This window comes from Gigantopelta aegis, chromosome 4 (assembly GCF_016097555.1).
Source record: "Gigantopelta aegis isolate Gae_Host chromosome 4, Gae_host_genome, whole genome shotgun sequence".
Taxonomy (NCBI): Eukaryota; Metazoa; Mollusca; class Gastropoda; order Neomphalida; family Peltospiridae; genus Gigantopelta; species Gigantopelta aegis.
The window spans coordinates 41,884,190-41,897,263 of record NC_054702.1 but is presented as its reverse complement, the minus strand read 5'-3'; the positions used below and the strand labels follow the sequence as shown (position 1 = coordinate 41,897,263).

The 13,074-nt window shown below is 35.9% G+C and overlaps 1 protein-coding gene across 1 annotated transcript; it reads right to left on the bottom strand.

Annotated features, from left to right (window-relative positions):
- Positions 1-10,781: 10,781 nt before the first annotated feature.
- Positions 10,782-12,860, bottom strand: LOC121369839 (serine-enriched protein-like). Its single transcript, XM_041494915.1, has 3 exons — positions 12,788-12,860; positions 11,676-11,916; positions 10,782-11,031 (listed from the first exon to the last, which is right to left on the bottom strand). The coding sequence occupies exons 1-3, from the start codon at positions 12,858-12,860 to the stop codon at positions 10,782-10,784; spliced, it is 564 nt and encodes a 187-aa protein (XP_041350849.1).
- Between the last annotated feature and the right edge of the window lie 214 nt (positions 12,861-13,074).

Sequence of the window (13,074 nt, the reverse complement as noted above, 5' to 3'; positions counted from 1 at the left end):
TTAAAAATAATTTGAAAACATTCCGAATTATCCTGAGGGTATACGACATGTTTCGTGTGAATTACGAATGCCTTAAAACATGTTTTATTTTATAAAATAAATAATTTGTAATGTAAAACTGAAGACTGATTTGGTGTTTTTTATATAAATAAATAAATAATTTTTAATGTAAAATTGAAGACTGATAACCCACCCCGTACGTATTGGTATGGTTCGCTGTACTGCGGCCACTAAAATAGACTCGCCCGATCTTTTTTAGAATTTGTATGCTCCCAAATAACGTTATAAAAGGCGAAGTGTGATTTGTCAATATTTAAATTATTATTTACAGACGAAATGTTACCTGGACATTGGGGACTACGCAGTGTTGTTAGTTTTAAATCACTGGCAGGATTCTGCAAGTAAGGTTTTGATTGGTGGACATGAACTCCAACTGGCTGGTGTTAGATCCACATGTAATAGTGGAGCTAATTTTAATTAGATTGGTTTCTGATCGTTCTAATATTTTTACTAGGTTAAATTTCATTTTATTTCCTAAAATATGATTTTTTCGTACGTATGAAATTATTTGAAGAAATAATCCTGTTTGGGCTTCTTACAAATATTAAGACGACCAGAAACACATTGAATATACAAACACTGATATTCTAAACAAGAAAACATATTTAATATGTAAGTTTAATCGTAGAAATATTTTATTAGTCGGAAACATCTTACAATGCAACACACTCAGGAATGTCTCTTTAAGCAACCAAAGTTAAAAGGAAACTTTTTTTGAAGTACGTAAAGTACACCTTATTCATGATGTTTATCACTATCTTTGTTCTTATTAAATTACTTGAGTGGCGAACGTAGGTCTTTCCGCATTGATTGGACAGTCATGAATTTTATGTCTTAGTTGTTAAAGTTACATCATGTACAAATGTGAAATACAAGCTCAAATGCACTTTTAAAAAAGTCGTGTGTGTTCGCTATGAACGGATATCGTCAAACGTATACGCTTGATTCGTCGCCTGTGCCGCCATAGCTCGACAAAGCACAGGCGACAGCCTGTTGTTAGTTTCAGTTAACGCGTGCGTTTGCGTATTTCAAATTGTAGGGTTCGTCACAAAACATTAAAAGAGAAATCTTGCGCTGTAGTTAAAACCGGTTTGATCTTGACAACGTATTATCGACAGTTGTACCTTCCTAATTCAGAATTGATATTTTATAAAGTGTTAGTAGAACTTTCAAAGTTTAGTTTGTATACTAGTAACACATTAATCATGTATATATTTTTAAAATAAAATATACTAAAGTAGACAATGAACGTTTCCACTTCTTAATTTTACGTGTTAAAATCGACAAATTCAAATAAATATTATTTCGTTTGGAAAGGGTAATGTTGGGGGGGGGGGGGGTAAAGCATATTGATTTAATAATCATCCGACCCCATACAACAGTAAATAAAATGTGTTGAGTGCGTCGTTAAATAAAACATACCCTATCCTTCCTTCCATCTGCTGTTGGTACTTTTGACATATAATCTTAGAGAAGAAACAGGTGCATGTGCAGGGGAAGGGTATTGGAGGTCGAAACCCTTACTTGCCCAAGCTTAAAAAAAAATTGAAATGTATTTTTTTGTGGAGCATGGCCCCATGTAAACTTCGCTCAACACGGTCTATAACCCCAACCCCGCTGAAATACCTGCACACGCGCCTTGGAAACCCGTTACATTTTTTTTTTTTAGCAAGGGATTGTTTATATGTACCATCCCACAGACAGGATATCATATACTATGGTCTTTTTGTATACCCGCCGATGGGGATCGATCCTAGACTGACCGCGCATTTCCAAAAACACCTAAGTAATGAATAAAAATAACATATAGTCTTGAAAAATGTTACGTAAATTGAACACAGTACCCTCTTCCTCTACCCATAGAACGTTACGTAATCAGTAACACCACCTTACATGTAACGCGTATGCCAACAGCTGGCCACTGTCAACATTTCAAGGCAAATCCCCCACTCACCGACCCCTGGAAAGGCGTTGTACCATACCTCTATGGATATAAATATGTTTTGGAGATATGAGACGACCCCTCAATCAAGACAGTTAATTTTTTTTTTTAAATTGCAAAATCTCACGTGATCTCTTGTTGGGGAATTCTATACTTTTGATAAGCCAATGAAAACCGAGATCGGTACGAGCCCGTCAAAAGTGTTCCACTTTCAAAATCATGGCTTTGTTTTTAACCTGGATAAGCCAGCGTAGTGAAACCAATGCGGAGTTCGGCGTCATATATGCACCACACGTAATTAGATTTTCTGTTCTATATGCTTAAATAATAAAAAAATATTCCAGGGAATGTAGTTTTAAGTTTTTAACGTGTATTTAACAAAATACATCCTTCGGCTTGGATTCGTGGAAAGATGTCGACTGTATTTCATTATCAAATGAAATTGCAACATATCAAAAGTCCGACAGAACGTCAACTTATTTGATGATGAAAATGCACCCCGACCTCCCAAGACAAGTGCTTATAAATTCAATAATTTTATCCACATATGATTGGAGTTGTTATTTAAAAGTTTATTAATTTTCCATATTTAATTGTGAACAGAATACAACAATTTTTTTTACCTTAATCCAAACCCCTGTAACCTGGATACCCATCGAACTAACTTGGACCCAATTAGGCTACAGTTAGGAGATTCACTGCATCATGTAAACTTGTATGTACTAGTATATGTAACAGTACAACAGTAACATTATTTTAACATTTGGTGACAGGCATATTTTCATTTATGACAGGTCATTTCCACAAGCACTGCCAAACGATTATTTCCATACATACATACATACATACATACATGCACATGTATATAATATTCATTACGTAATCAGTGCGATGCCTTATTTCTGTTTTGTGTTTTCTTTTAGCAAATCTGATGTCTAATTATCGAACACAGGTCACTTTATTGTGCTTTTCTCTGTTTCTTTTATTGTCTTCCTATCTTTCTCTCTTTCAATAATATTTGTGTTCATATTTCAATTGCAAATATAAATCACTGTCGTAACATGTATGTATTATAGAGAAGGCCTAGTAAGTTGTGTAACCTCTGTCTAATCCATTTGTACTTTTATTGTAAAGTTTGATAATGGGGATCTGTACAGTCATACACGCGCTTTAAATTTGGTCTAGTACAAGTTCGATATGTTTTTCAACATCAAGTGTCATTGAAAGTAAACGAGACTTAGCTAGAATGTTTAGGGAAGCCCTGCGTTCTAGGGGGATTCTTGTGCGATTCTTATGCGGGCTAAATGGAATCGCTGCATGATCCGATCGAAAAAAATCGCATGCGTTGCCGCGCGGGCGCCGGACGAAATCGGATTAATGGAAACACTTACTATCAAAACCATGTTATGCGATATTTGACGCACCCGTACCCGGACCGCACCCACACCGCAACCGCATTAATTGAAACATAGCTTAACGCTCACAATCGTGCTATATGCGGCGCGCGCTATATACGGCGTTACTGGGCAATATGGCCTATGCATTTTGGTGGGGGAAAAGAGGCTTCTGTAAGGCTTCTTACAGCATTTTACAATATAATGAACATGATATAAAGATAGTAGCTCTTAAAGATGATGTTTGTTTTCACAATGTGTCAGTTTACTAGAATATCGCTGATAGTGGAAAAAAACCCAAACACCTTTAGGTAAATAAAGGAAAACTTAGCATATTTTTTAAGTAACTGGTATACATACTCAGGGGCAGAACGTACAACTTAAAAAGACACAAACCACCTGAGATAGCCAGGATTTTTTATTGGGATGGGGGAAACCCACTATATATTGGGGGGAACCCATAATATGTATGCATGTATAATTCCATTTTTTTAGGTAGGTATGCATATATGCATGTTTGATTTTATAAAATGTAATACAGTAAAAAAAGAAAGAAAAGAGGTTTGATTGGGGAGAGGCATGACCACGTGCTCACCCCTCCCCATGCACATGTATATACTTACATACATACAACAAAAAGACAAACAAGCATTATATAAGTTATACAAATTACTAATATATGAGCATGCTTTACCTTTAAAGTAGTAGCAATCGTTAAGTCCAGAAGATCAACAAATTAGCTAAGGATTATTGTTTAAAGTATTCATAGTAACGTTATTTACTATTTTCTACTTGTATTGACAAACGCCCGAGGACGGTCAATAAATGTCAAATTGGTCAACCAAACCGACAAAGGATACCTTAATTTGAACTAAACCAGAAGGTAAATATTGGTGTACCGCTGACAAAAGCTATAAGAACACGTTGGCCACCTGCATTATGTAATAAACCAGTTAATACATAGCAGATCTGGTGTGCTAAGTCGAATGGTGTAGTTGTAGGGTCCTGTCATTTTCCATGAAGAGATTTTTACGCGCGCGCGTGCGCGAGTGTGTTTATATATATATATATATATATATATATATATATATATCTATGTCTATACTACTTTTGGGGGTTGTTTTTTTGTATATAAAAACAACGTTCCTTTAATTTTTACGACTGTGCCATAAATGATGTCATCCATGAACGTAATGTCTGTTTTATTTAACCGCACCACTAGAGCACATTGATTTATTAATCATCGGCTATTGGATGTCAAACAATTTGGTGATTTTGACATAGACTTAGAAAGGAAACCCGCTACATTTTTCCATTAAGGTCAAGGTCAAAGGGTTTTACGTGCACGTTCAGAGCAAGCTGTTGTAGCGCACGCCTGTCGTGGGCACAGTTGCCGGCCTTGGCCGGCCTCTCTGTCCAAGACAGGAAAGTTTTTCCATTAGTAACAGGGGGTCTTTTATATGCACCATACCACAGACAGAGACTAGCACATACCACGAATTTTGATATACCAGTCATGCTGCATTGGCTGAAACGAAAAATAGCCCAAAGGACCCACTGACAGGGATCGATCCCAGACCGAAACGCGCATCAAAAAAGGGCCTTACCACTGGGCTACGTCTCCACCTCCCCAGCCGTTTCTTGAAATTTCTAGGCTAATGTAGTTATAATTTAGTACATATTTTTTTTTTGTCGATTCAACTAAAGGAAAATGAATGAAAGCGCCTCTCCAACTCTGAAACTTGGGGGGAGGGGGAAGGAGGAGGCAAAGAATGTGTTGCTCCCCCTCCAGTTAAAAATCGATAAAAAAATATGGTTTTAAATGAATATTTTGTTGTTGATGTTTTTCTACATGGGGGATGGGGAAGGAGGAGGCAAAGAATGTGTTGCCCCCCCCCCCCTCCAGTTAAAAGTCGATCAAAAATATGATTTTAAATGAATATTTTGTTGTTGTTTTTCTACTCCAACCACATGAAAATTGTGTCTACGTTTGTTTACTCGAAAAGGTGGTAAATGTGTCCACAGTCATGCTCATAGAGAAAATCGATTATCTGATATCTTCCAACGTGATTTCCTCCCATTTCTTTTATTTTCACATTTAGTTCATTATCCGTGAATACAACCTTTAAATTTTGGCATCGCATTTTGTTTGTACTTACAATTTTGAATCTGTTGCTATTTTAACAACATTTGAGCTATGTGGCTATAATTTTCATTGAATGTGGCAAATATCCACTTAGTAAGTAATGACAGAAATATAAACTTTTCAGTCCCCATACATTTTAGCCAATTCCAAATTCAATAGGCTTATCGCTTCTTGGTGGTGGTGGTGGTGGTGGTGGTGGGGGCAATATACGTCTTTTAAAAAATGACACTGGCCCCAGTTCTTAAAGTATGGACCTTTTACGTTTTGCATATAATTAATTTTGAGCTACAACAAACAGCAGAAACACCTTGGATTTGCTTGACGTGGTAAGTAATATGTCAAAAAGGAGTTAGTTTTGTTTAATGACGCCGCAAGAACACATTGTTTTATTAATCACGGGCCCCTGCGCGTGCTGTAACCTCACCGTGGTGCAGAATGGCCAATACAGCACAAATTGAAATTTTGAGTAAAAGTCAGTATCTATCTGTGATATTTGTACTTTTGCACAGTTCTTTACACTGTTTTTTTATTTAAATCTTGAATTTTTATATTGATGTTGATCATCACCTTATTTGTTTGCATTACCATAGTTTGACACCCAATAGCCGATGTATTTTTCGTGCTGGGGTGTCGTTAAACATTCATTCGTTAATCACGGGATACTGGATGCAAAACATTTGGTAATTTTGACATATATTCTTAAAGAGGAAACCCGCTACATTTTTCCATTAGCAGCAAGGGGTCTTTTATTTGCACCATCCCACAAACAGAATGTCAGTCGTGGTACACTGGTTGGAACGAGAAATAGCCCAGTGGACCCATCGACAGGGATCGATCCTAGACCGACCGCGCAATAGGCAAACACTTTACTACTGGGCTACGTCCGCCCCTATAATCTTAGAGAGGAAACCCGCTACATGTTTCTATTAGTAAGCAAAGGACCATTTATATGCACCATCCCAAGTAACATGTAATTACCATAGTAAAAAGACCTATAATTGTCATAAATATTTTACACTGCCTATTAACTACGGTTGGCTCCCTCCCACCGCTTCGTATGCTTATAATCATGAGACCACAGTTCCAACCAGACTGGTTATCTGAAATGCCTTATCTGAAATATCAGAGGGGGATCGACCCTACGACACACCGCACATTAAACACAATTTCTCTGAAGAATATTAAAAATTGTCTTAAGTGTACTGCTATTATAACATGTATAAAAACACTTTCGTCTTTAGAATATTAGTGACTGCGTATAGTGTTTCTGGTAGACCTGTTTTAGTCAGACAAACTGGATTTTACTCCCCAAGTATTTTGCATGTATAAAAAAATAAATATGTATTAGGACATAAAACGAAGATGGAGTTACTAAAAAGGACAACACAAAGCAAGTTGAACAAACAGACAGACACTCTAAATAAGAAAATGTATTTATATTAGTTGGAAACAGGTTAACAATGACAGCACACTGAGAACAGTATCTGTAAGAAGGCGGGTGAAACTTTACAAGCAGTGGATGGCAGCGCCGATACCTACCGGTGTAATTACACCCCCGGACCTCTCCACCCAGAACATCTCTATCGTATGGGATACCAGACAAAGAGTTCCTAAAACACTATGCTCTTAAAAAAAGAAAGAAAGAAAGAAAGAAATGTTTTATTGAACGACGCCCTCAACACATTTTATTTACGGTTATATGGTGTCAAACATATGATTAAGGACCACACAGATAATGAGAGAGGAAACCCGCTGTCGCCACTTCATGGGTCTCTCTTTTCGATTAGCAGCAAGGGATCTTTTATATGCACCATCCCACAGACAGATTAGTACATACTACGGCCTTTGATATACCAGTCTTGGTGCATTGGCCCAATGGGCCCACCGACGGGGATCGATCCCAGATCGACCGCACAGCGAGCGAGCGCTGTACCACTGGGCTACGCCCCGCCCCTTGCTCTTAAAGTGAGAGACCCTAGTTGTAAACACTGTGGCGCATTAGTCACTATATGAGGCAATTTTAATAAATGAAATCAGATATTACTTAAAATTTAGATTATCCATTTTCGTATATTCGAAGTGTGTTTCTAGTCCATTTGCGTCAAAACGTAACCGATGAATTGGCATATAACTTTATAATGAATAAAGTTAAAATTCAGATATATATTTTCTTTTAATGCCATACAAACTAAAAATAAAAATGTTTTCAAAAACAAAAGTGTAAATAAGAAGGTTTCTTTACAGATTACCAGGTTAAATCATATTTCTTGATACAGGTATGAAAGAAAGAAAGAAATGTTTTATTTAACGAAGCACTCAAAACATTTTATTTACGGTTATATGGCGTCAGACATATGGTTAAGGACCACACAGATTTTGAGAGAAAACCCGCTGTCGCCACTACATGGGCTACTCTTTCCGATTAGCAGCAAGGGATCTTTTATTTACGCTTCCCACAGGCAGGATAGCGCAAACCATGGCCTTTGTTGAACCAGTTATGGATCACTGGTCGGTGCAAGTGGTTTACACCTACCCATTGAGCCTTGCGGAGCACTCACTCAGGGTTTGGAGTCGGTATTTGTATTAAAAATCCCATGCCTCGACTGGGATCCGAACCCAGTACCTACCAGCCTGTAGACCGATGGCCTAACCACTACGCCACCGAGGCCGGTCTGATACAGGTATGAAGACAACTGGCGAAACCGCCAAGGTAAAACACAAGCAGTTCTGCCTTTAGTCTTCATGTATGACATTATCGATTACTTCGGCAACGTTGCAGGTGAGGCTGCATACGTTGGCTGTTCTAGCATTGTCTTCAACTCTGTATTAAAAATGAAATTTAATATATATAATTTAATGGTAATTTGGTAAGAAACTGTTTTACTTACTTAGAAATGTTTATTTAAAAATGTTATTTAAATAGACATGGGTTTAAACTCAGTAATATATTTTAATATAAATGTTAACATTATTTATTATAGAGTTGCATGCCAATTCATCGGGTCCCCTTTGACGTCATCCTCATCTTTCTAATACCATGAAATACATTTTTTTAGAGAAGCTTTAGTCTATTTTTAAGAATATTTCCCCGTTTCAGGAGACTGTTGTTTCATTTTATTTTAATTTTATTCAAATGTGTTATAGGTTTGTACATTAGCCAAACTGTGTGTGTCTATTTTCACAGGTCGAAACTAACGTATGCGACTTTAAGTATTTAAAAAGAATGTGTAAAAAGAACAAAAATGAGTTTCTTAAAGTTCATTTTAATAACATTGTTTATTATTAAATGTGAACATTGGCATAAATAATATTATAAATAACTACCATATATAACACAGAAAACAATTTAAACAAACAAACAAACAAACAAACATTGTCACTCTGACGTTGAATTCATAACGAAATATTCAAATTACAAATCCTCTGTCGGTTCATACGACTAGTAGTGAGTGATTCGCCCACGTATGAATATATTTGTTGACTTGGCAAGTCGTTTCCTTGGGGGGGTGGGGGGGGGGGGGGTGTTCATTGTTTTGCTGCACCAGTATGTCAGTTAGTATACACTGTAAACGTTGTTTCACAGTCCCCGTTGGTAAACTATTTCTTGTAGGCGAATGTATAAGAATGTTCACGGACTACTTCCGATCGAGCACTATTATGTTGTCGCCCAATAGCGTTCTTCATCCTCATGTCATTTTGCTGGATCGTGAGTTTCACAATGAACCTGAATATCGGTCATCAAACATCGGTCTCCTTTCTAGTACACAGACGAATCTGATAAAAATAAAATAAATATTGTATTTATAAATATAAATAAGCAAACAATTGAATAAATAAATAAATAGATAAATAAATAAATATATAAAATAAATATTATATTTAAAAATGTAAATAAGCAAACAATTGAATAAATAAATAAATAGATAAATAAATAAATAAATAAATAAATAAAATAAATATTATATTTAAAAATGTAAATAAGCAAACAATTGAATAAATAAATAAATAAATAAATAAAATAAATATTGTATTTAAAAATGTAAATAAGCAAAACAACTGAATAAATAAATAAATAAATAAATGCAATAAATAAATAAATACAAAGACGAAACTCGCTTCTATGAGAGTTTATATTTCAGTATCTCACTAACCACTAATTCAGCACCAGTCACCTCAAATGTGTCCAAGGACTGCGTGCTTGACACTTTCTTAGTGATAAGCATCAACATAAGTTTTAATAAAATAAAATAAAATAAAATAAAATAAACAAAACAAAATAAAATAATTGAAATCTAGAAACAAATATACACCAACAAAATGTAAGTAACAGTGATAATAGTATTATTTGTTTCCTTGAGAAATAATTAATAAACACATGTAATACGTTATATATAATGATATACCGTAGTAAAATAATTAGAATCAGTTGGGGTATAAAAACAGAAAGTGCAACAAACAAAAAAACCCTGTCATTATGTGGCTGCATTACCAGGAGAAGGGATTTGGATGCGAACGAAGCCCCTCGCAGAAGAAGTACTTTGCAAAAATGAAAAAAGATGTTATCTTTCAAAAGATCTTAGCGAAGCTCATGGTTATAATATGAAGCTACTAAAAATGTAAATACTGGTTTATAAATATACGTATGCCTACCTCAGACATAATTTTTTGGGCTGACTTTTTGTTCTGATATTTAGCAGCTGATTTCAGCAAAAACTGTTTCTCCTCGTTACATCGACATCGATTAATAAGATCCCAGCATGCATTGTGAAGATCATTCAATTCAAACTCGGCGGCTGCGCAAAGTAAACCTGAAAAATACCGTAAAAGCTCGGTGAAAATATTTAGCAGATGATATCAACTCATAATGATATACCATGTACTATCCTAATATGATATACTATATGCTATCATATTCTATTCCATCATATTCAGTCGGACTTTCCTATTATATCATAATTATTGTATCATATAATTATCATATATCATATAATCATATTTAGGGCAATTTTTGTAGTTTTTAAAAACAAATTAATTTGTATTATTATTTTTATTCGAAAAGTACATAGAATGTAGTCATGTTCATAATGGAGATGTCGATGAATACACAGATGCAGGTGATGTTTTCTCTGCAGCCTTTTCACCCACTAATACGATGTCCATTCTAATTCAGGTGCCGATTCATTCGGCTATAGATGTTAATTTTATGCACATGATATTATGCTTGAAGCATGAATATAATTTACAGTATCTCTACCACAACATTCATCATAGTCATTTTTATATGCAAGTGCTTACCCACAACAACCTTGAGATCAATCCTGATTTTGCCAGAGTGAAGAAACTTGACCAGTCTGTAAAACTCTTCTTCTCTGTAATCCTCCATTGGGATAATCAGTTGATCCACTGACCGGTGACGGTGTGACCTTGACCTCTGCGCGCTCTGTCTGTCAGCCTCTCTCTGGTGCTGCAGGATAAGCTGGTACAGAAGTCTGCAATTTTGAAAAGAAATCTACCATCATAATTACCTATTAAAATGTGTTATTAAAAATATATATTGTTAAAGAGCTAGTATTTTGCTGGAGAATCATTGTAACTAATAACGGCATAAAACATGGTTGATAGTGATGACGATTATGATGAAAACTATGATAATGATGGAATGGTATGAGTGTTCAACAAGAAGCTGTTCGCGTAAACCAAAGTAATACTCTTACTAATTGTAAAAAATTTATGGCTCTCACTATGTTATAGATATGGGTGGGGACAGTTATTAATTCACCGTTTAACTTGAGGGTTAACATCTCAGCTTCAGATACGGAGATACGGTGCCATCCCGCCCTTCCTCCAACTTCATTTACCTATTATATGTATTTTTAATCTCCACGGTGCATTAAATCTGAGTCACTAGTAGATTTCAAAGACCTAATTTAAATTGTCGTTTGATTTGTGGCTGGTTTTTAATATTTTTCAAAAATATATTTATTTATATTTTATTTCATTTTTTACTTGTTTGTTTGACTGCCCCCCACCCCTTTTATTATTATTATTATTATTTTTTTTTTTTTTGGGGGGGGGGGGGGGGGGTAATAACATCTTGTGTACCAGTGAAAAACCCGACTATTTTCACACTGACCTGCTTCGGGTTGCAAGAATAGCTTTAACTCCATGCACTGGAACTCGGCTTCTTCCGACGAGAAACGTCACGTTGCACATTTCCGGCATCGTAATGATAAACTCGAGGCTGTTACAGAGAGCGCTCGTGCTGCTGAAGAACATCATCTCACCTGGACAACCGAGGCCTGAGGGTGAAGCTTCCTTATCACTCACGTCATCAGACGAGTCGCTCGATTCGTATCCGGATGAAAAGGAATATTCTGAAATAAACATATAATGAAATAATCATCTATAATCGAAGGCCTTTTTAACAGTTTTCGATCGCTCTAATCATTCTTTTCTTTTTATCTGCACTGCCGACCACCTTCTTTGCACTTACCCTGTGCCGCATTCGCAAGAATATTTGTATGCTCGAGTCCAGTCGACTACCTACATACATCGTGTTAAATATCGCGTACAAAGACGAATTCCACAAATACAACCGTAATGGAATGAATGAATGAATGAATGTTTAACGACACCCCAGCACGAAAAATACATCGGCTATTGGGTGTCAAACTATGGTGATGCAAACAAATGATGATCAACATCAAAATAAAAAGATTTAAATAAAAACACAGTGTAAAGAACTGTGCAAAAACACAAATATCACAGATAGATACTGACCTTTACTCACAATTTCAATTTGTGCTGTATTGGCCATTCTCAAAGAGAATGTTACGGTGAGGTTAGGGCACGCGCATGGGCAACCGTAATGGAGACCGCCATCTTTGGTACTTAACACACGGCGACGGAGTATTATGACTGCTGGTTATCTATATAGTCATATAGTGTAAGGCCACCACACCCTATCTTAACGGATTACATCAAGTTATAATAATAATAATTATTATTAATAATAACAAAACTAATTTTACTGTGCAGTTTGCTAAAACATTGATCAATATATGAAATAAAACAGTCATAATAAAGAATGTTGTCAGCTCTACGGACAATGAAATTATACACCCATAAAAGCTATTTGAGACAGATTAACATATCAAATACAGATTTTGTTAACATAACCTAATCATTATTACTAGTACAGAAAAATGAAGTACATTATAGGCATTAATTTAATGTATCTCTTACCTTCTTCTCCGCCATGTACAATGGTGAATACATCTGAATCTAGTAAACACGCGTTAGAATTATAACGGTCCATATTCAGTAGGCCTAGGTCTACTCTATCAAAACTCTGTCGTACTTCTCAAAATGAATGCAGGATGGACCCCAGTGAAACTGTATCGTAAACTGACTAATTTGTAGGTAAACTGCAATTATATACTCAGTGTCACTTGCCTGCCATGAGCAACAACTGGCAGACAAGTGTGTATGATGTCACCTCACTGAACGCCAGTGAGGTAATCAGCGGGTAA

Excerpts from the sequence above, each read along its gene's own strand:
- LOC121369839 (XM_041494915.1), bottom strand. The coding sequence starts at position 12,860 with ATGGACCGTTATAATTCTAACGCGTGTTTACTAGATTCAGATGTATTC. Across the intron at positions 11,917-12,787 it reads TGTACATGGCGGAGAAGAAG|AATATTCCTTTTCATCCGGA; the intron begins GTAAGAGATACA and ends TGTTTATTTCAG. Across the intron at positions 11,032-11,675 it reads ATTCTTGCAACCCGAAGCAG|ACTTCTGTACCAGCTTATCC; the intron begins GTCAGTGTGAAA and ends TCAAAATTGCAG.